This window comes from Barbus barbus, assembly GCF_936440315.1.
Source record: "Barbus barbus genome assembly, chromosome: 37".
NCBI classification, from domain to species: domain Eukaryota; kingdom Metazoa; phylum Chordata; class Actinopteri; order Cypriniformes; family Cyprinidae; genus Barbus; species Barbus barbus.
The window spans coordinates 3,688,675-3,710,491 of NC_136715.1; the positions used below are offsets into that span (position 1 = coordinate 3,688,675).

At 34.6% G+C, this 21,817-nt stretch overlaps 1 protein-coding gene across 1 annotated transcript in view; it reads right to left on the reverse strand.

The window, feature by feature from the left end:
- Positions 1-1,558: 1,558 nt before the first annotated feature.
- LOC306856498 (intermediate filament family orphan 2-like) overlaps positions 1,559-21,817 on the reverse strand; it is a 38,813-nt gene continuing 18,554 nt past the window's right edge. Inside the window, exons 2-9 of the mRNA XM_079395833.1 lie at positions 16,948-17,008; positions 14,030-14,125; positions 9,696-9,866; positions 8,475-8,614; positions 6,858-7,017; positions 6,298-6,387; positions 6,059-6,183; positions 1,559-4,689 (exon numbers count right to left, since the gene is read on the reverse strand). Coding sequence (XP_079251959.1) covers positions 4,584-4,689; positions 6,059-6,183; positions 6,298-6,387; positions 6,858-7,017; positions 8,475-8,614; positions 9,696-9,866; positions 14,030-14,125; positions 16,948-17,008 — 949 coding nt within the window. The 3' untranslated portion in view covers positions 1,559-4,583. The remainder of the gene's footprint in view (positions 4,690-6,058; positions 6,184-6,297; positions 6,388-6,857; positions 7,018-8,474; positions 8,615-9,695; positions 9,867-14,029; positions 14,126-16,947; positions 17,009-21,817) is intronic.

Below are 21,817 nucleotides of genomic sequence, written 5' to 3' on the forward strand. Positions count from 1 at the left end.
ATTCATTGATAAAGGCAAATCTTGATGTGATAAGCGAATGCAAAACATTTAGCATTCTTAACTCATTCCCCCGGTTTCACAGACAAGGCTTAAGCCTAATCCTAGACTAAAATCTAAGTCTGAGCTGTTTCAACTGAAAGAAACTAGCTCTGACTGATCTTAAAATATAACCATGCCTTTGTTTTGCCTCAAGATGCACAGCAGTAATGTTTTTTTCTAAGTATGTTTATAAAAATTAAATGTCCTAATTGAACTATGGCCTAATCCTGGTTTAGTTTAAGCCCTGTCTGTGAAACCGGGCCATTGTGTTCCAGTCATTTTAACCCAGAGAGGATTTTCTTTTCCCTGAAAATCATATTTAACGTTATTGAATTGGACAAAAATGTACCGACTTTGCTTACAGAGATGTGGTATAACGACTTCCCAAAAATGTGTTGATGATTTGTGTACTTTTGTTTTGTGTTTTCCCGATTAAAAATGACCAGCCTACAAACAAAGTCCTTTTAAACTTCTTATGCTATATTATTACCAGATATTGTATTCAATCTTTTTATCAACTTGTTTTCACTTAATTAGAACACATTTAAGCTTACGCACTTCAGTTTTTGAGCAAATATTGGCAAAATGATCCACAAATAATGATTTTTTTTTTTCACTCTCAAACTGATGTGAATAAGCTCAAATGACCAGTCACTTCCAAAAAGCTTAGTTAATTGAAAAAAAAAAAGATTTGGTGATAACCAATGCGGGGTAGTAACTGATTACATGTAATCTGGATTACATAATCAGATTCCAAAAATTAAGTATTTGTAATATATTACATTTTAAAATGCCCATAGTCAGATTACAGTTACTTTATGGATTACATGCATGTCTTAATGTTTAATGCACTTCTTGATGTTGATAACATTAGGTCAAAAGTAATCAAAAATGACCAAAAAAGTACTCTGAATATATTAATGTGTAATCCATCAGATTGTTACTTACTACAGTTTCCGTTTTGTCATTTCTAATCCGTTATGGACAGCCAGCGCTGGTGATAGTATAGCATAATGAGAGATTTACAAGCAGTTTTTAAAAGGCAAAACACATTTTTGACTGGAAACACCAAGTTAGGATAAGAAAAACAGCATATTTGATGTGAAGACATGTAGGGCCTGGAACATACTCTATGCAAGCCTGTCAAATGCTACACAAACTCAATTTTGAGTATGTTTCTGGCTTTATGCTTAGGCTAGTTAGCGCTACATGACCCCATCACTACAGTTTCATGTTTTACAGAAACTTTAACCTACATTTGCTGCCATTTTGTGCTTTCCTTAAAATGACAAAAACACAAGCATGACGACAGCATTACTTTCTCATCCAGTTTCAGTAAGTTCCTTCTGAATACAACATTCAAGCTCATACTTAACTCATACTTTTGTTTAGGATACTTTATATCTTTAGATTTATACCTTTCTTTCTATAAACACAATAGAAATTAATTCAGAAAACATGTAACACATACTTTTTCCATTGCAGAATAATACTTATCCCTTTTCCTATTTTTTTTTTTCCAACAACCATAAAATCAAATTTGAGAAGAGACATCTGGTCCATGTTATGGGTTCAGATTCAGGTAAAAATTAGCTTGATTTTCACCATAAACAATAAAAAAACGTCAGTGTTTAAAAAGGTGAAGAGCCTCAGTGCATGTTTCATTTTCCAGGGAAAAGCATTCAAATCAGCCACAAATACCCAGAACATTTATCAAATCAAATGAATTTTATATATTTATAAAATTCAAAAGCCAGATTTTGTCCAATCTTTCATAAATTAGGAAATCAAATACACAAACTAAATTGTAAAATGTACAGCTGATTTGATCAGATATGATATCAAGTTTTTAGCTAAATTATGTTTTAGCTAAATGATTAAACACAACTTATGCCCACCAACTATATATATATTTAAACCCTTTGCAACCATATTTTGAGATTATAATTACGTATTTGAGTTTATAATTAAATCACTGATCAGTTTAATAAAACCCATCAAATTTCCCCAGATTAAATATGTTTAAAATATGTATGAACACATTTTTATTTTTTTTCCTTGGAATGTACTACTGGTCAAAAGTTTGGAATAACTGGGATATTTATGTTTTCGAAAGAAGTCTCTTATGCTCAAATACAGTAAAAACCATAATATTGTGTAATACCTGATTTATAGTTGAAAATGTAATTTATTCTTGTGACTTGTCATCATTACCCCAGTCTTCTAACAGGCTGATTTGATGCTTAAGAAACATTTCTTATTATTATTATTAATGTTGAAAACAATTGTGCTGCTTCATTTGTTTGTGTTCTGATCAAATAAGGAGCAGGAGAGACTTCTTTCCTAATTCTTCCAAACTTTTGGCCAATAGTGTACAAGATAAAAATGCTAAATATAAAGCAAAAAGACCATTATATATTAACAAACCTCATCGACACAGAAATGTTATAAGCCATATCCATGAAAACAAACCTGAATCTGTATGGAACAGTGGCCATCATGAGGGCTTCAATGCAATGTCCAATGCCATAATCCTATGCTTTTGCATCCACATATATTTACAGACATGGGTATAATTTCAGATACACCCAACTTGGTCTATATACAATCAAAACCTCCACCTGAAAACTCTCCTGACTATATAACCTAACAAAGAAATGCTTTGACATCATGAAAGTCCCCATACTATCAACTATATATATATTTGATCATTTCCCCCATGATTATCATGAGTACAAACTTTAGAAAGAAGTGGAAATGCAGTAAGGCCATCCGAAATGAACCTGCAATGTGTATATATAGGCAAATAGCTCTTTAATGTTTGAGATATTGATGTGTGTAACTCTTGAGAAAAGCTTCAATCATCATTGGTTGCTGCTCAAAATGATGGGACACTGTTCCACAGATTCTGCCATTAAGTGCGTAAACATTAACACGTGAACATTTGTACATAACACATCAAATCACCTAAGGCAAATCAAACCCAGCTAATGGGAAATGTTTTGCTGACGTTCTGGCAAGGCTCTCTCTTCTAATGTATCTGGTATTTAATGATGTTCGCAAAATAATATGCGTGGAACTTTTTTCGTGAAACGTTTAGTTGGACATTCGTCTGACTTTTTTTTTTTTTAAACTAAACTACTTGACGAAACTGCAAAACATTCAAAACTAACATTTCAATAATGTTTCCAAAATGATCAAATGGAATAAACCAGGAAAAAAAAAACATTTTTAACCCTCGGATGCGCCTCGTGTGACTGAATTATTATTTTTTATTTCAATAAAGTGAATGTACTATATTATAGTTGTTTATTTTGTATTTTTAGGGGATTTTATGGTATTAAATTATATTTTTGCAGTACTTATAATCTATTTATTTACCTTTTTAAGCACTTTTTGGGCATGAACCCGAAAAACTGTCATATATGTTGCATGCTTTGGAGCATAGACTTTGGTTTCTTTCTTAAAAAAGACACTTCGCAGATTATTGCTGATGTGAAGAAAGTTTAAAAAGTGGAAAAGTTGTTTAGCTTTATTGTTATAATTTACATATTTTCCAAAACATTTGACTTTAAAACTGTGAGAAAGTCAAAGCCATAATCCTAAACAAGTTGTGATCCAAATTTGAAGCTATCACCAAAAAAAAAAAAAAAAAAAAAATCGTCTTTCAGTAAGAGTTTCTTTGAGCGCAGTACCAAACGCTTCCACTAGATAAAATTCACTTCCCGTTCACTTTCCACTAATTTTTTGATTATGAAAAATACAAGGATGACTATCCTTTTCACAACCATTTAACCTCTTTGAATCATGTCCATAAATTGTTTTGTGTTCACATAAAAGTAAAAAATTCTAAAAAATAATAATAATTATAATACAGAAGAGCACTAGAGGGTTAAAACATTTTGATAAACTGGACAATCATAACATTTTCATAACTATCCGGTAACGTCAGCAAAACATTCGAAGAGCATAGTTTTGTTAGCTGGGAAAACCGATCACAAAATAAGGCTGATTGCATAGAACGTGAGTTTTTTCCGTGTTCCACATTCGCCGACTGGATTCGGGGCTTAAAAGGCCAAAATGTTTCTGCAGTAAACCGTTGATTTCCGAAATAGTTTTTAGAAAAATAAAAAGCCACAAACATTAAGGAAAGCATTCTGAAGTGTTCAATCGCAGAGAGTTCAGTCCGTTTTGGTCTGATGTATGTATCACTCATGTTGCGTGAACGTTTTCCGGTTTCTAATCGAGATATGGATTTGATTTCAGGTTTGATCAAGCGTATTGATGTATTTTGGCTGGGATTGATCTGATTCGTAGTTGGGCTGTCCTGTGACAGCTGTGGCACCATGTGACGCATCCATATTGATCTCGAAGCACAAAAACAACCCCACTCTGACACGGAAACGTTAAAGCACCTACAGGATTTGGGGTTTGTGTGAGTTGGCTCTGTCCCTCAGTGTAACGCCATTGGCCGATTGCTGAGAGGCCCGAGAGCTGATTGGAGCTCGGTGGAGGGAAGAGGCCGGGGTCAGCCTGGGCAGGTATCAGCTGATTGGCCCCTCCGTCTCTCCGTCCTTGTCCGACTCTTCTTGCATCTCGTCAGTGTTCCCTGAGTCACTGCTCGCAGATGAGCTGATGGAAGGAGAATTTCTGGAAGAGAAACAGAAGCCAATTTTTTAAATATACAGGAAATGGTGCTATTTGTGTCTGCGTGACTTACAAGAGATAAAATGAACACAGAAAATCTAACTAAAATTTAAAACAATATTTATAAAGAAATACATTTCATTGAAAACAAAATAAATGTTAACAAATAAAATGACACAAAAATGCTTAAACTTAAACATTTCTCAACTTAAAAAGTGGAAACTTAAAAAATATGCAATAAAAATAATTAAAACTATATCTGAATAATAAGAATTAATTACTGTAAAACTAAGACATAAAAAAACTTAGTTAAAATTATATTTAGTTAAATGGAAATGGAAAACAGAAAAAATAAACTAGTTCATAATACTAAGAAACTATATTATATTATATTAGTGATACTAAAACGCTGTGTGCCCAACTTGAGCCCCGTGTGTGATTTGTGGCGTCTCTTCTTTGATTACTCTTCCAAATGTCACATTTTAGCACACAAATGCCTGATGAAAGACAATAAGTTGTGCAAGCTATGACAGTGGTTGTGTTTTTCATTCTAAAGACATTTATACACAAAATTAAAAGAAATGCAAACATTATGAGCTCATTTAACAAATTTTGTGACAAAGAGCTGAAAAATAAAATATAAACTGCCATCATATTGTTCATTTTAATTTGTTATATAGGGGATTTGAGAAAAATTCTAGACCTGAATATATATATTTTTTTATAATAAATATCCTTTTTTATGTCAAGTTCTAAAATATATTTTTTCCTTAGAAGCTGCTATTTAACTTTATTTTTTTTTACTAAATTTATTGAAAATGAAAAGCGTAACCCTAAGGAATATTAAGTCATTGAAAATTCTGTAAGTTAATTATATTTATTTGATTTTATTCTTTAAATATATTGCCACTCCAAATTCCTGTAAATAAAAAGAAATGATCAGCCTTGTCGTTACAGGAGAAGAAAACCTCCGATTAAAATGGAAGTGATTTGGTCGTGACTATCTCACGACCAATTTGTGGCTGATTCGTACCACCTCGTACGATTTGTCTAAACCCGAGTGATGGGTAGGTTTAGGGGCGGGGTTAGGTGTAGGTCATTCGTACAAATTCCTACGAATCCCCAAATACGTACGATTTAGCAAAAATCGTATGAATATGTACGAGTGCGGTTATACGAATTAGCCACCTCGTAAAATATGTACGAATTGCCGTGAGATCGGGCTGGATTTATCATTTGTTAGCTGATCACATCTAGCCTAATTAGGACACATTGCTAGGCTTTTTCTTTAGTACTGTTGAAAACTACAAACATTTCAGATTGAGCTGTTTTTATAGTGACCCTGCATTCTCTGAATCATCAGTGAAATCACCTGCCACCCTTGATCATTCTCCTGCACGTCTCCATCTGCACGTCCAGCCCTCGTTTCATGCTGCACATCTCCATGTACTCATGCAGATGTCTGTTCATGTCACTCTTAGCAGTGGCCAACTCCATCTGTGTGTGAGAGAGAAACATACAATTATGTAAAACGGTTCAGAAGGAGGATGAACACAAGCACAAACAATCACAAGTTTGGTTCAGGTGGAAAATACAGAAACGCATTCTAACCTCGATTTGTCCGATTGTCTCCTGATATTCCTGCTCTCTGGTCTTGAAAAGAGACTCGGTCTCGTCGATGAGATTTCCCAGACTGGAGTCCTGAGATAGAAGTCACACAACGGTTTATTTCAGTTATATTTACTCTCAAATTGTACGCACTGACAACAGAAAGAAATGAATGTATCCAGCAAGGTTTTAAACTGATTTCTATTTAAAGTAAATGGTGTTCTTTTGAACTTCTATTAACCAAAAATGACAACAATATCAAGCAGCACAAATGTTTTCAACATAGTAATCAGAAATGTTTCTTGAGCAGCAAATGCAGCTTATTAGAATGATTTCTGAAGGATCATGTGACACTGACGACTGGAGTAATGATGCTGAAAATACAGCTTTAATCACAGGAATAAATTACATCTTAAAATATATTCAAATAAAAATATTTCACAATTTTCTCAGCTTGTCCTGTATTTCTAATCAGACAAACTCTGGTGAGCAGAAGAGACTTAAAACATTAAAACATGTTAACAACCCCGATCATTTGAACAGTAGTGTATATGGAAACTCACCGCTTCTTGTGTGTCTCCGTTGCAGTCGAGGGCACCGGTGCTGTTAGTAAGGCCGTGGGGCACGTTATAGTTGGTGAAATCCTCCCATAACAGCAGCGTATCATCGTTTTCTTCCCACGTCAAACTGTCACAGTCATCGTCGATCTCAAACGTATCCCGCCTAGCAACAAATGAGTTATCTGAACAATGTCTGCGTGTGAGGGGAAAAAAGCAAGGGACAGAAAGAGAGGAGAGAGAGAAAGCAGCCAGTGAAGACTGTCACAGACGGCCAGCACATGAAGAGAATCTAGACAAGCACAAAACAGGACGGATACATACACAAACATGTTAAATGAGGCCCAAATCTGATTTTTCCCTCACTGTGAATGGCTAAATTTGCACTCGCTGTTTTAATCTGGAGTCACATTCGTGAAAATTGGATGTGTAATTGTTGTTTTGCAGTGTGGAAAGATCATTTTAATCCATCATTTAACCAAAAAAAACTGGTTGTGTGATTTTATGTCCTATTTAATACATCGGGGTTTTATGGCTCATATAGTAAAATTTATAGAAACCCAAATTGAGCAAAAACTTGCAATTTGGTGCAATGTTTATATTTATATGGCCAAAAAGTCAAATGAAATTCTGATAGCTTGTAATGTAAATCAATTATATGTTTATAAAAGTATAGCTGAGTAATTAAAATCACTATAAATCTCAGTCACACTATATCTCCAATAATATGACTTAGTAAGATGATATTTAAATACTTAGTTTTATAATCAAAACATACAATGACGACTGAGAGATGAACATTTTATATTTTATAACATTTTATATTTAAGTAAAGCAAGTCTTCATCTTGAAATCATTAAAGATTTCACGGTAAAAAGTCAAGTGAATCATGACCTGAAATATTAAAGGCCTTTTAGTTGCTGAATAGTATTAATTTTCAATCAGATGACAAAAAGCATGTGTGCAACAGGTTTATCAGCAAAAGTTTCACATAATCATCAAAACACCAAATGATACATAATGCTTTACAGGGTTAAAGAACCACTCCACCTTTACATTTCATTACTGTTTTAGTCATTTGTAATTAATTGAATTAATTATTCATTTGAGTCATTTTTTTTTTTTCGTCTAAAAAACTAGATAGTATTAATGCTATTTTTGCAATACTCCAACCTAATATAAATTGATTTGCTTATAAAGACAATTCAATTTTATTAACACTGTGTTTTAAATGAAATATGGATTTAAGTATGCATGTCAAATAAGCAGTTTTGCAGTTAAGACCAGTGTATGATATGACCCATATTTCAAAACGTAGATTTTGAGGAGAAAATCAGGATCGGGCACTTTGGTTTGCGCTATAATAGCAGCTAAAGCTATTAGTGAAAGTGTGAAAGTGAGAATTAGAAATACATGATTATGACATCAAAGATGAAAGATTAAAATCTCAATCCCCGCTCATTACAAATACATGGAAAAAGAGCAACCTGCACAATCCCCCCCCCCAAATTGCTTTTGTCTGTGTTCAATTCTTCACATCTCCATTTAGTGCTGCCAGAGTGTAAGCACGAGAAGATCTCAGATCACAGGCGGAAAGCTGAATCTGGTTTTGGGAGGACTCACAGCTGGTTGATCATGCGTTTCATCTCGTCTGTGATGTAGAAGGGGACATCGTCCTCCTCCGAAGTGCTGGGATCTGCATCCATCTCAGAGTTCTTCTCATCTGATACTGGCTTCTCCTTCTTTTTACACACCACAGCCATCTAAGACACACAAACGATATTCACTTTGAGTCATTTTATGCCAGTACCTTTAGGCCTGTCATAAATAAAAAATACAAACTGCCAGTAGATGGCGACAAGTCCCTCTCTGAATCATTCATTCAAATGATTCATTTGAAATTAAATTAGAAACAAAGCAAGTGGCTGTCTTTATGAATAGATTATTGAATCATTGGCTCAAATGATTCATACAAAAACAGACTTATTCAGGAACCGACTGCAGTGTTGCTCTAAGACGCACAAATGTCCTGCCCCGGATTTGTTTGGAAAACAAAAACAGAATATTGTGTCTAAAATGTAACTGACTTAATATTAACGTCATGTTTTTTTGAACCGTTGTATGAAGTTAATATCACATTCGCGATCACGTGACTTTTAATTTTTGCAATTATGACGTTTCTCAGAACTTTGAGAAATTATCATAAAGTCATAAAGTCTGATTCTGAGGGAAAAAAAGACTATTTTCATGCAACTGCGAGTTTATATTTCACAATTCAGACTTTATAATGTGCAATTGCATGTTTATATTATGCAATTCTGATTTTAAAACTCGCAATTGCAAGTTTATATCGCTCAATTCTGACTTTATTTCTCAGAATTGCACGTTTATATTACGCAATTTTGACCTTGTAATTGAGTTTATATCCTGCAATTCTAAAAAAAAAAAAAAGGTTGCAATTATAGGCTTCTACAGGCTACTATACTTAAGTATATCATATCTAATAAATATGGAAACAAACACCTATACAGGGATATATTTTTATCTTTCATAACATTCTAAATGCATTCTATTTTAATAAGCTAAATCACGCAGTGAATGCTTTTGGATTCTCAAGACACGTTTTTTTTTTTTTTTTGCAAAGTGAGTGACGTATTCAATAATCATTAACACAATTGCAATATTATCATAGACGATAAATATCGCACACCCCAAGTAGTACAGCCACACATTAAAATAAACTCATGCACTGGAACTGGACATACAGCGTGTGATAGCCTCATGTGCAGGGCAGGAGAGATCTTGCCTCAGCAGTTTTACTCTAGTATTGCGTGTTTTACCCACCCTTTCTGCTGGTGCTCTGGATGGACTGACGTTGAACATCTTAGACATGTCCTCTGAGTTCCTCTGCTGAGCCACGTCACACAGTTTGGCCGTGATGTCGATTCTCCTGCAGATGTCCATGTCCACCTTCATGGCTTTCTCCTGAATCTTGGTGTCGAGGTCGGACATTTGCTGAACAAAGATTCAAGCAGTGTTAGAAAATAATGAAAAGAAAACTATTTCTGTACAGATCATCAATTTATGATGCTGGAGAAACAGTTGCAGTGTCATTAGATTTGTGCTTTGAGTGGACTTTGTCTTCAAAGTTTGGTCTATGAACATCAGTAGTTTATTAAGAAGCAATAGTCCCTTTATTCTCACTAATATGCCTCTAGATTTACAAATAGGCTTCATGCACACTGCAAAGGCCATGCTATATAGTCAGTATTTGATTTGATAGCCGTAGGTGTGCCTCTCAAATTGTCCATATTATGAACTATAGTGTACACTATACTACTATTATATAACCAGTGACCTAATTTAAATATCAAGTATGGTCCAATCAATGAGTAAATTAATCCATTAAAATATTAACTGACATATTTTGAAAAATTTTAAATTAATACAATATTTTTATAAAAATTTTAAATAAATGTTGTATATCTGTTAAAATAAAAAATATTATTTTGAAACAAAAAATGCATGCTATTATTTTTAAATAAAAATAATTTTAAAATGCATTGGTATTTTCCAAATAAAAACTATATTTGTAAAATAGAAAATATTTTTAAAATAAAAACAAATGTAAATATTTTTTTAAAAATAAGTATAGCTCACTGTTAAAATAAAAATATTAAATTAAAAACATATATAGATATACAAAAACAAATTAATTAAAAAGAAAAGTAAAGAAAACACCCTTCATAAACTAATCGTTCAGCTAGGTTCTCTACACACTACACAAATAAAAATGAAAATTCAAAAGAAAATACTATTGTCACCAACTACATAAAAAAATCAGACGTGAATTGATTTGAAACATTCAGTTTTTTGCATGCAAATAGCTGAACAGAGTGTTTTGACATCATTGAGTGACAAATGCATTTAGCTGCAGTGTGCGAGTGGCCATATACTGTAGTTATGCAGATTCAAACTGAGAAACTATGAGACGTTCTCTTAACAAAACACACTATGCCATAGGATCACTCTAATCATTAAAATCTTCATGCTGAACATCAATTATATACCGCAAACAAGGACATCAACACAGTCATAAATCAATGCCATTGCACAAAGATGCTTAGACCAACAAGTTAGTCTTGTGGTAAATCCACAGGCACGCAACAAACTTGAGCAGTTAATTTTACCTAAAGGCTTTATGGGAAACAATTGCTCTGACTCATTTATTCTGTATGGAGAAGAGGAGGAGTCCAAAACATCGCAACACATTTAGGGCAGCATATGGAAGTTTATTTCTATTCCACAGAATAAAAAATGGTATTCTGACTTTCTCACAATTATGCCTTTTCTTCCTCGTAATTTTGAGTTTATATCTCACTATTTTTCTCACGTCAGAATTTTGACTTCTCAGAACTGCGAGAAATTATGAGTTTATATCTTGGGAAGAGAACTTGTATTCCGAGTTTATAACTTGCATTTGTGAGAAGAAAAGTGTTAATGTGAGATATTATAGAATTGTGAGATAAAAGGTTGCAATTATTCCTTGGCAGAAACAAGCTTGTCACAATTCTACACGATTGTGACTTTTTTCTCACAATTGTGACGTTATATTCTAGAATTCTTCTCAGAATGGCTTGTTTAAGTCTCTCAAATGCAAGTTCTACACTTGCAATAAGACTTTTTCTCACAATTGCAAGAAAAAAGTCCAAATTGTGAGATAAAAAGTCATGATTACTGTTTTACATTTTTCATTCCATGGCGAAAATACGCTTTTTTCGAAACAGATGCGAATTAAATAAATCAGGGCAATTGTTTTTCTTTATTAAACTCAATGCTTTTATAGATCACGTCTTGCATTCTCTCTTACTTTCAGGTCCAGGATTTTCATCCGGTTTTCTACAGCTCTAGAGCGGCGGCATCCGCCAGCCTTTACAATAAATAGTGATTTCAGTTTACAGCTTTTATTGCATCAAATCTATTTATGATTTTTACAGCACACAGTGACACTCGTGTGAATGACTGGCTAACAGATGAGGGAATAGATGAGTAACTCTAAACATTAACCCGTAAATCCAGGTGACATCTGGATAAACAGTTTATTCATTCCAAACCAGCCGGTACAAATCGAAGGCGTGTATGCGTGAGATAATGATATAACTCAAAACAGAGCTCTGTTTGTATGTGTATTGTCTTGGCTCTGTGTTTCTGCCAAATAAGGCCGAGCGCGTTTCTCTGCTGTCAGGAAACAGAAGTCGTGGAAAACAACCAGTCACAGGGTTTACTTTAGAAATAAAGAGATAGTTCAGCCCAAAATCTAAATGTACTGTTAGTTTACTCACCCTGGTTCTTTCAGACAGTTGGTTTCTGGTTCAGATTCACCAGTTTGTTAATGCAATTACGTAAAGTATACGCAAGTATATTATTAAAGCACCCAATAATGCATATAAAGTGAATAAACTAGTCTTAATCAACTATAAACCATGAGAAACAATAAAAATGTCACTCCTTCAATCAAGTGTTCTGCGGTTCGAGTCGAACTGTTTCCTCAGTTCAGTGACTGTTAGAGGGGCTGGAGCGCTGAAAGAGTCTGCAAAACTAGCATCGTACGATCATTTATGTCTGTATTTTGTCTCATTTGAGTCGGAGTGACTGTCAAGCATCTGAAAGTGAGTTTTGATTGAGGAACTTGTCGATCTGTGCTGCTTAAGCCATGAACTGTCCAATTTAGTGAACTGATTCAACTAGTTCACTAAAAAGAACCGGTTCAAAAGAATGATTCGTCTGCAAACCAAAGCTCTGGGCCCGTATCCCTAAAGAATTTTTGTGCAAAAAGTGGCTCCTAGCGGCCAAATTCATGACGTTTTCTTAGAATTTCCCCTAAAAGTGACACGAAAATCCCAGTTAATATAAAAGCTATTCCTCAAGATTCCTAGCGCTTAAAAGGGCTCCTAAGGCGAGATCTGCTAAGAGCAGGGAAGAGGACTTTTAGTGGCTTAGGAGTTCCCCTAAGCAGCTGCACAAAATGGCCAACAGAGGAGGCAGGAGAGATGTCCTGCAAACACTGGATGACAGGGAATTATTGAGACGCTACAGATTGGATCGTGCAGGAATCATGTTTGTGGTGGATCTCCTTAGAGATGCAATTACTACTACATTAAGGACAGCCCCTTGAGATAGGCCATCTTGTTTTCAATGGGGTCCATATGGGAGTGAAAGTACAAAATATGCCAGCTAGGATATTAATATGAGCAAATAAGACACAAATCATTATTTGAACAGGGTGTAATGACCTTAAGTTTTCACATATTTTAGATTCTAATGTTAGGCTATAACCCCTACAGCTTACTATTCATTTTCCAGATATTTTCTTGAATGTGAAATATTATTTACAATTACAGTCTGCATAAGATTAGAGTGTATAATTATGTTTATTGATTTGAGGGTACATCCTTTGCTCATTATCACCAAAAGTTCATTTTCATCAAACTTGTAGGATCAACCAATCACGGCTTTTGAAATGATGACTCATACCTAGCAACGGGGTCAACCACACCTCCTCACTAAGATGAAAATGTTCTGGAATCACTTCTAAGCTAAAACTCCTGGCAAGGAATTTTTAGGTTAAGTTAGGAGCTCTCTGAGAGGATTCTCAGAATCTTTAGGGATACGGGCCCTGGATTACAGATAATAATGTTGTAAATGACGTTCAGTATCTTGCACAGACTGATCGTTTTGCTTCGTGACCTCAGTATATTGTCAGTAGTGACGGGTATTAATTTTGCGTTCCTTGATATGCTTTTTTATTTTTTTTTATTCTACTAAAGAAAAAAAACAAACACATATATATTTTTATTTTGGGTGAACTGTCCCTTTAAGCTATTATAAACCTGATTAACATTGCATTTATTTATGTTATTCATTTATGATTTAACACCATGTCAGGAGCACCGGCTATAGTCATGACAAAAACTATTCAACTGTGATTGAAACAACATCATCCAATAAATACCGTTTCTTGGACTGAAAACACATTCTTATGTTGTGATCTCATGATGTAAGAAAACTAAACAATCATACTGATCTTCATAATGAATACAAACAGATTTTGACTGTCTTCTCTGAAGAAAATATCTCAAGTCTCTGTGATATTTGTCTCTAGAAGAGGAAATACTCACATCGCTCATGAGGCTCTTGAAGACCACCAGTTCACCTTTCAGTCTTTCGACCTTCTCGTTCAACTCGCCCTGAATGGCTTCGGATTCATTTACATTCTGAACACAAATATAGGCAAACATGAGCACACAAAGCAACATAAAAATACATGAAATAGTCTGTGATGACACTTTGAGCAGCAACAGTCATCTTAAACACTACCATTCAGACTTTTCTGCATTTATTTGATCAAAAATACTGTAAAATAAAATTTCAATAAAAAAAACTGTTTTCCACTTTAATACATTTTAAAATGTAATTGATTCCTGTGATGCATTACTCCAGTCTTCAGTGTCACAAGATCCTTCAGAAATGAGTCTAATATGTGATCTGCTGCTCAAGAAACATTTCTGATTATTCACGTTATTCAGAATCCTGATGAATCCTCTAATGAATAGACATTTCTTAATAAAGCTTACAGACAGATTTTGATGTTAAACATGTGCATGAACAGCCTGAGCACAACATGCACTCTCCAGTCTAATGAAATCCCCACAGCGGCGGCGCTGAAGGTTGGAGAGGAAATCCATACGACTCAGGGCAGATGTTAAAAAGCAGGCTCTGAGCATGCTTGGGATCTCTGGGGACGCTTCTCTCCTCAGCGGTTTTGCTGACCCATAATCCAACACAAAAACAGATGCAGCCGTTTATTGATTTTCCCGCTGCATCAGCAGAGGATGGATCTCACACCTGCAGCACCTTTCTGAGGGAATGTGGGGAGTCTAGGAGAGACATGGATGCGGCACTGGGCCATGCAGACATATTTAAACTCTTAAACTCCTAAATGCATCCCATTTGCAGTCCTGTCCCAGATTGTTTGAGGTCACTCACACACACACTCACACACACACACAGACAGTAGTTTATATTTGTCAGATCACATGTGTGAGAAGTTGCTCATCATGTATTTTAGCATGATGGCATGCATACTCACACACTTTATAGGGGTCATTTAAAGGAACGCCATATTTAATTGTATCATTTAAAATAAAGGAGTTCAATGCAGTTGCTATGCGGTTGCTTATTATTTCACTTTAATTGACATTTAACTGCTGCAGACTTTGATCAATCTGAGAGCAAACTGAGACATCGCTGAGATCTCTTATAAGACTTTAGAGGAGAAACACGGAAGAACCAATACAGCAAAATTATTTGTCAAATTATACCAAAAATTGGTCCAAGCATTACATTGCTAAAATAGATGTTAAATTCTATTCATATAAATATATTCTAATACGTTTTTTTTTTATAACCTCATATGGTTTCTGGCCATTATTAGTACATGCATTCACTAAAAACTATGTTCTTGCCCCTTGTTTTCAAATATATTTTCTAATGCATTTTAATATGAATAAATTAATAATAAAAGAATAAATTTTCACAAATAGATTTTACATTCAACCAAAATGTATTTTAAGACTGGAAATGTATTTGTATTTTCTTGCCCCTTGAAGTATGTTTTCTCTCTTTTTTTTCTCATTTAAATTCTCTCCATTTTTTTTTTTATGTTTATGTATTACAATTTTTGAAAACACATTTAAAAAATACATTTCGCTATAACTCAAAATGCATTTTAAGATTGGAAAGTATGACGTATATATTTTCTGTCCGGTTATATATACATTTTTTTTTTCAATGTAAATATTATCCAAAATACATTTAATTTTCAATTTATTTTTAGATACAGGTTTTTAGATCGGCCCTTAGAAGTATGATTTCTAATATATTTTAGTATTTAAAGGTTTAGTGTTAAACAACCGTTTTAAATAAATGTTAAATTTGGAAAATACATGTTCTTAAAGTTAACCCAAAAAGAAAATTCTGTCATCATTTACTCACCCTCAAGTTGTTCCAAAGCTGTATGCGTTGAACACAAAAGAAGATATTTGTAAGAATGTGTTGACGGTAGCCATTGACTCTCATGGTATTTATTTCCATACTATGGAAGTCAATGGGGGACCCAAAACTGTTTGGTAACCAACATTCTTAAAAATACCTTCTTTTGTGTTCAACACATACAGGTTTGGTAAATGATGACAGAACTTTCTCTTTAAGCTGTGCTGTTTACAACAAAAATCATATATTCCACATATTTTAACCATTTTTTTGTGTTTTGCAAATAACAAACATGTATGTCCCCCTGCATCATCAGATCTGGGGTCCGTTCTTCGTACGTCGCTGTTGATGATTTTGCTTGATCTTGGATTGTTTGGTTCTTTGAAGCTCATCCCGGAGTTGCTGTCATAGCAACAGGTCCGTAAGCTTAAACCTGCTAGAGAGCAGGCTTATTTCATTAGGATTAGATTGCATCTTTTTAAGCAGAATTGATACTTAAAATATGTCCCAGCCACAATTAAATTACACTACAATTAAATAAAAATCTAAATCCTGTACAAATACTAGAAATCATGAATATAAATAATTGGGAATCAATTAAAAACCATTTAAATAAAAAATTGTATCTATAATATTTACGTAGTTTTGTTCGCTTGGCTGTTTCCTTATAAAAGTCCAGAAATGTGTCAAGTTTTGCATCAGGCCAATCACTGCATTGTTGATTTCGAGTATTGATACATAGCCCCTTTTAAACCAACCAATGAACGCGCAGTTATCTCAGATAACTAGATCCAACCATACTAATTGTCAACTACAGATGCATTCGAAGAACCGAACTAGCCAGATCCGGATTAGCGCAATGATATCATCTTGGATGTGTCATTTCATCTCGGATGTAATAAGCGACGTATGAAGAATGGGCCCCTGGATGTCATAGCTTTTAGCTACAAGGTCGTAAAAAGTGAGAAATCCACGTCATATAGATGGCAAATGTAATTAGCATCACAGTGAGAGCGTCTAGACGGCTGCGCGCAGGTGAGCTCACCTCCTGCAGCGTCTGCACCATCGACTCCATCTGTTCTCTTCTCGACAGCTCCTCTTCCCATCTGCAACACACGGGACACACCTGGAGTCATTTTATATCATGGAAACAGTGCACAATTATGTGATATTTTAACTACTTTCCTGTAATTGCTACAGTCTCAAAGCCTCCTTTGGTGGAGAATCCAATGAATTAAATACTTAAACACAAATGAAAGCTACTTTATCATCTTCATTCTTTCTGGAGGCTGATAAGTTCAAACCACAAGATCAAATAATTCATAACAAATAAACAGATCTGACATCAGTGCAAAAATAGCAAACAGCAAAAAATACATTTTCATATTTGTGTTCATATTGTGTTGAAGGCTCATCATGTCTATTCCTTCTCAGTCTCAGATCATTCAGCTCAGGAATCCTCCGGTAAAGCCTGGATGTGCTCCTCTGGCGTCTGTGGTCTGTGCTCCCACCCCAAGGTGTCTGGGATGGGGCAGATCTGTAACCCAATACTGTACTCTGACTGAGAGTGGAAAAATACTGTGATATATATTTTTTACCATGAAAAAAAAAAAAAAACTCATATTAAAATAAGATTTTAATCCTATAGCCCACCGTGTTTTGTTATACATTCAAAAGTTTTGTTATAAATAGAATTTAATATACTATTTAATTTAATAATATTTTTATGTGATAATTTTTTAAAGGTGCAGTCGATACGTTTTGCCTCTTTGTCACCATCTCTGTTTGAAACCTGCAATTGCAGTTATTTGCAGAATTATTTTCTTAACATGGGTTGTGCACCAGCCGGCTCCAGCGTGGATGAATCTAATGTTTTGAGGTTAATGTGTGGCTGTCAGTCACTGCACCGGTGTGGATACTGTACTTCAGAATCACAGATTGTCGCCTACGTCTTAGAATATATGATCCAAATGAGAATTTTCACTGGATATTGTCATCTGAGTGAGTAAGTAACAAGTCTGACACTTTTGTTCTGACCAACTGAGCAAATAAATCATTACAGTAAATCTAAATCTAAAGATCGGTTAGCTCATATCACATCAAACCATGCTAATTATTATTATTGCTATACTTTGTTCTCAAATTGTTCATGTTAACAACATCAGCATTGCATGACTACATGTATGTACAGTAGTGTGTAGTAGCATTACATGTAGATCTCAATTTCTGTACACTCTAATCTCTAATAGTTCGAATTTCATATAACGCAATTCTTTTAACCCAAAAAGCAAATTATTCTTCCTTAGAACTGGTTGTCTTTAAAATACAAAATTTGTGTAATCCCACGTAGGCTATCTGTAATCAGAAGCACATTTAAAACTGGAATATAATCTAATTTCAGTCACTTGTGTTTCATAAACACATAAAACTTTTTGTATTATAATCCGCCATCAAAATAATACATTTAATTATTCCAGCCGCTGTGAGAAAAGATTACAAATAATCCGTCACCTGCAGCATGCACACACTATCTATACTAGCCTACTAGCCGGGACAACTTCTTTATGTTTACAGACGTGATGCAATGACGCGGCAGCATGCTCGAATTTCCTGTGAATTCCTACCCGTACCACTCAAATTAGAAAACATTATTATAAACTTGGCGTTGTGAATAGGGCTAAGGTTAGGAGATTTATTTAGTACAATTTGTACCCAAAAAAATGTACAGACTGCAGCTTTAAATTTAATTGCAACTTTTATCTCACAATTCTGACTTATTTTATGAACATAAATTATTCTAAAAATATAGAACTGAATATTAAAGCAGAGACGTGCTTACAGACTGCAAAGTATGACTGACAGCTTTAAAGAGGCAGTTAATCAAACGTGTAAACATGAATGCAAAACAGCGCTGTGCGCCGGAGGGAATCTTTCTACAGACAATCAAGTCATTTCTGAGGCATCACTCTCTGTTGCTATGGCGACGCTGGAGTTCACTACTAAAATAGCATATTGAGCAGATGAAGTGCTCGATCACATTTACTGCCGGCTCTGACCTGCTTCACCGTTGCTACGGTGAGATAAACAGTACACACACACAGTGTTTCTGAATGAGACATAGGTCCATAAAGGATACAGAGCCGTGTGATGTCAGCATACTAATTAGGGCACTTGAGAATCTCAAGTGAATGAACTGGAACCTGCCCTTAAGATAAACACACTCAAACACACATCAAAGACACTTCAGCTAATCACATGCCATCACAAAACATTGCAGACCTTTGCTTTCCTGTTGCCAAAGAAACTGTGAAGGAAAATACACACTTAAACCAAGGAAACCTCTGAAAAATGAGCAAAACACACAGTGTCTGAAAAGATCACAGACGTCCAGTGCTGCAAACTACCAAGACTGCAGGCAATTACATTATACACACTGCCATCTATCTATCTATCTATCTATCTATCTATCTATCTATCTATCTATCTATCTATCTATCTATCTATCTATCTATCTATCTATCTATCTATCTATCTATCTATCTATCTATCTATCTATCTATCTGTCTGTCTGTCTGTCTGTCGTTCTGTCTGTCTGTCTGTCTGTCTGTCTGTCTATCTATCTATCTATCTATCTATCTATCTATCTGTCTATCTATCTGTCTATCTGTCTGTCTGTCTGTCTGTCTGTCTGTCGTTCTGTCTGTCGTTCTGTCTGTCTGTCTGTCTGTCTATCTATCTGTCTATCTATCTGTCTATCTGTCTGTCTGTCTGTCTGTCTGTCTGTCGTTCTGTCTGTCTGTCTGTCTGTCTGTCGTTCTGTCTGTCTGTCTGTCTGTCTATCTATCTATCTATCTATCTATCTATCTATCTATCTATCTATCTATCTATCTATCTATCTATCTATCTATCTATCCTCCATTCATTGTTCTATCATTCTAACCATCCATCATTCTATCATCTATCTGTCATTCTATCCATTGGCCTCTCCATCCATCCATCATTTTATCTATTTACAGTCGTGGTCAAAATTGTTGGTACCCTTGGTAAATATGATCAAAAAAAGCATTGTTTATCCATTTGAAAAATGGGGCGAAATCTCATTATGAAATAAATGTTGGCCACAATTAATGGTACCCTTTTATTCAATACATTTTGCATCATCCTTTTGCCAAAATAACAGTCCTGAGTCTTTACCTATAATGCTTGATAACTTTGGAAAACACCTGACAAGAGATCAAAGACCATTCCTTCATCCAGAATCTTGGAATGTGAAGAAAAATTCCAGCACTATTTGTGATAAGGAGATATTTTATAATAACAATACCAACGCGTTTCGGCCTTCCTCAGGGTATTATACACACATTCTATACAAACATTTAAAAGGCACATATCCATATTGGATAGCACATTTACAAATTAGCAACAGCTGACAAGCTTAACTCAAGTCATCGCACTGATTAATAGGAATTAACTGTATCCACAGAAAATAATCACCCATTCAGAGCAGATACACTGCAGAAGCACACATAAGACCACCATCATAGAAACTCTTTAAGGGAAAAATCCTCATTCATATAAACTTTTGGAAACAAACTTTTCAAATAAAAAAATCCCAAAAGCTTCCCGCTTCTTTCTTATGCAATCAATGCTACCACCTCTTGAATTCTGATTAATCTTTTCAATTCCAAGAAAAAATAAAGATTTTATGGTTACATTCCCAAAAATGTCTTGCAACGGGACTCTTTAGATCCTTTCTATTCATTGCACTTCTATGTGATCCTTTCCTTTAATGAACGGGATGTTTCACTAACATAAATTTTATTATATATAAAAAAATATAAAACTTAACATTTATTGTCGATTCACAATTAACACAATTGCCACATTTAAAATTACCCAGTAAAATTGAATTATAGTAGAGATGAAATTCAGTTTTTAGAAATGCTGGAAACGCGTTGGTATTGTTATAACAAAATATCTCCTTATCACAAGTAGACCTGGAATTTTTCCTCACATTCCTGTATATTATATTGAGTGGTAAAGTTGCTCCAAACTGTACCCCATTCATCCAGAATCTCTCCAGATCCTTCAGATTCCCAGCTCCATGTTGGTGCTTCTTCTCTTCAGTTCACCGCACTCATTTTCTATAGGGTTCAGTTCAGGGGACTGGAATGGCAATGACAGAATATTTGTTTTGTGCTCAGTGACCCATATTTGTTTTGATTTTGATGGGTTTTTTGGATCATTGTCCTGTTGTAAGATCCAACCTTGGCCAATTATAAGATTTCTAGCATGGACAGTCAGTTCTTAATTTTTTTATCTGTTGGTATTTAATTGAATCCATGATGCCATGTGTCTAAAGAAATATAGGCGCACAACATTAAAGATACAGAAATATATTTCATTTTATAAATGTTTTTTTTTACTCCTGTGTGCCCCAAACCCATCTTGAGTGTTTGCTGCTAAAAAGCTCATTTTTTAGTTTTATCTCTCCATAGATATCAGTCCTGTTTGAAGTTCCAGTCGTGTCTGGCAAATTAATATGTTGGAGTTTGTTTTCGGTTAAGAGCATTTTCTTTTGTAATATATTCTGTTGATTGAAAATTCTTAATTATTGCCCCAATGGTGGAAATGGGGATTCCTAGTCACCCTGGTGTGCTAAAAAATGGAAATATGAATGGAAATATACTTTAGAGATATTTTACTTATGAGAATCTCTAAGAGTACCAATAAATGTGGCTATTGTGTATTAGAAAATACATATTTATGTATGTCCCAATAAGGTGGCATCCATTTAATAATTTGAATTAAAACTATAATTTACACTCAATACATTATTATTATATAATGTCCTACAATACTGAGGTGCAGATAATTGCCACTGTTTGCAATAAGTAGTATAACTAGCAGAATAT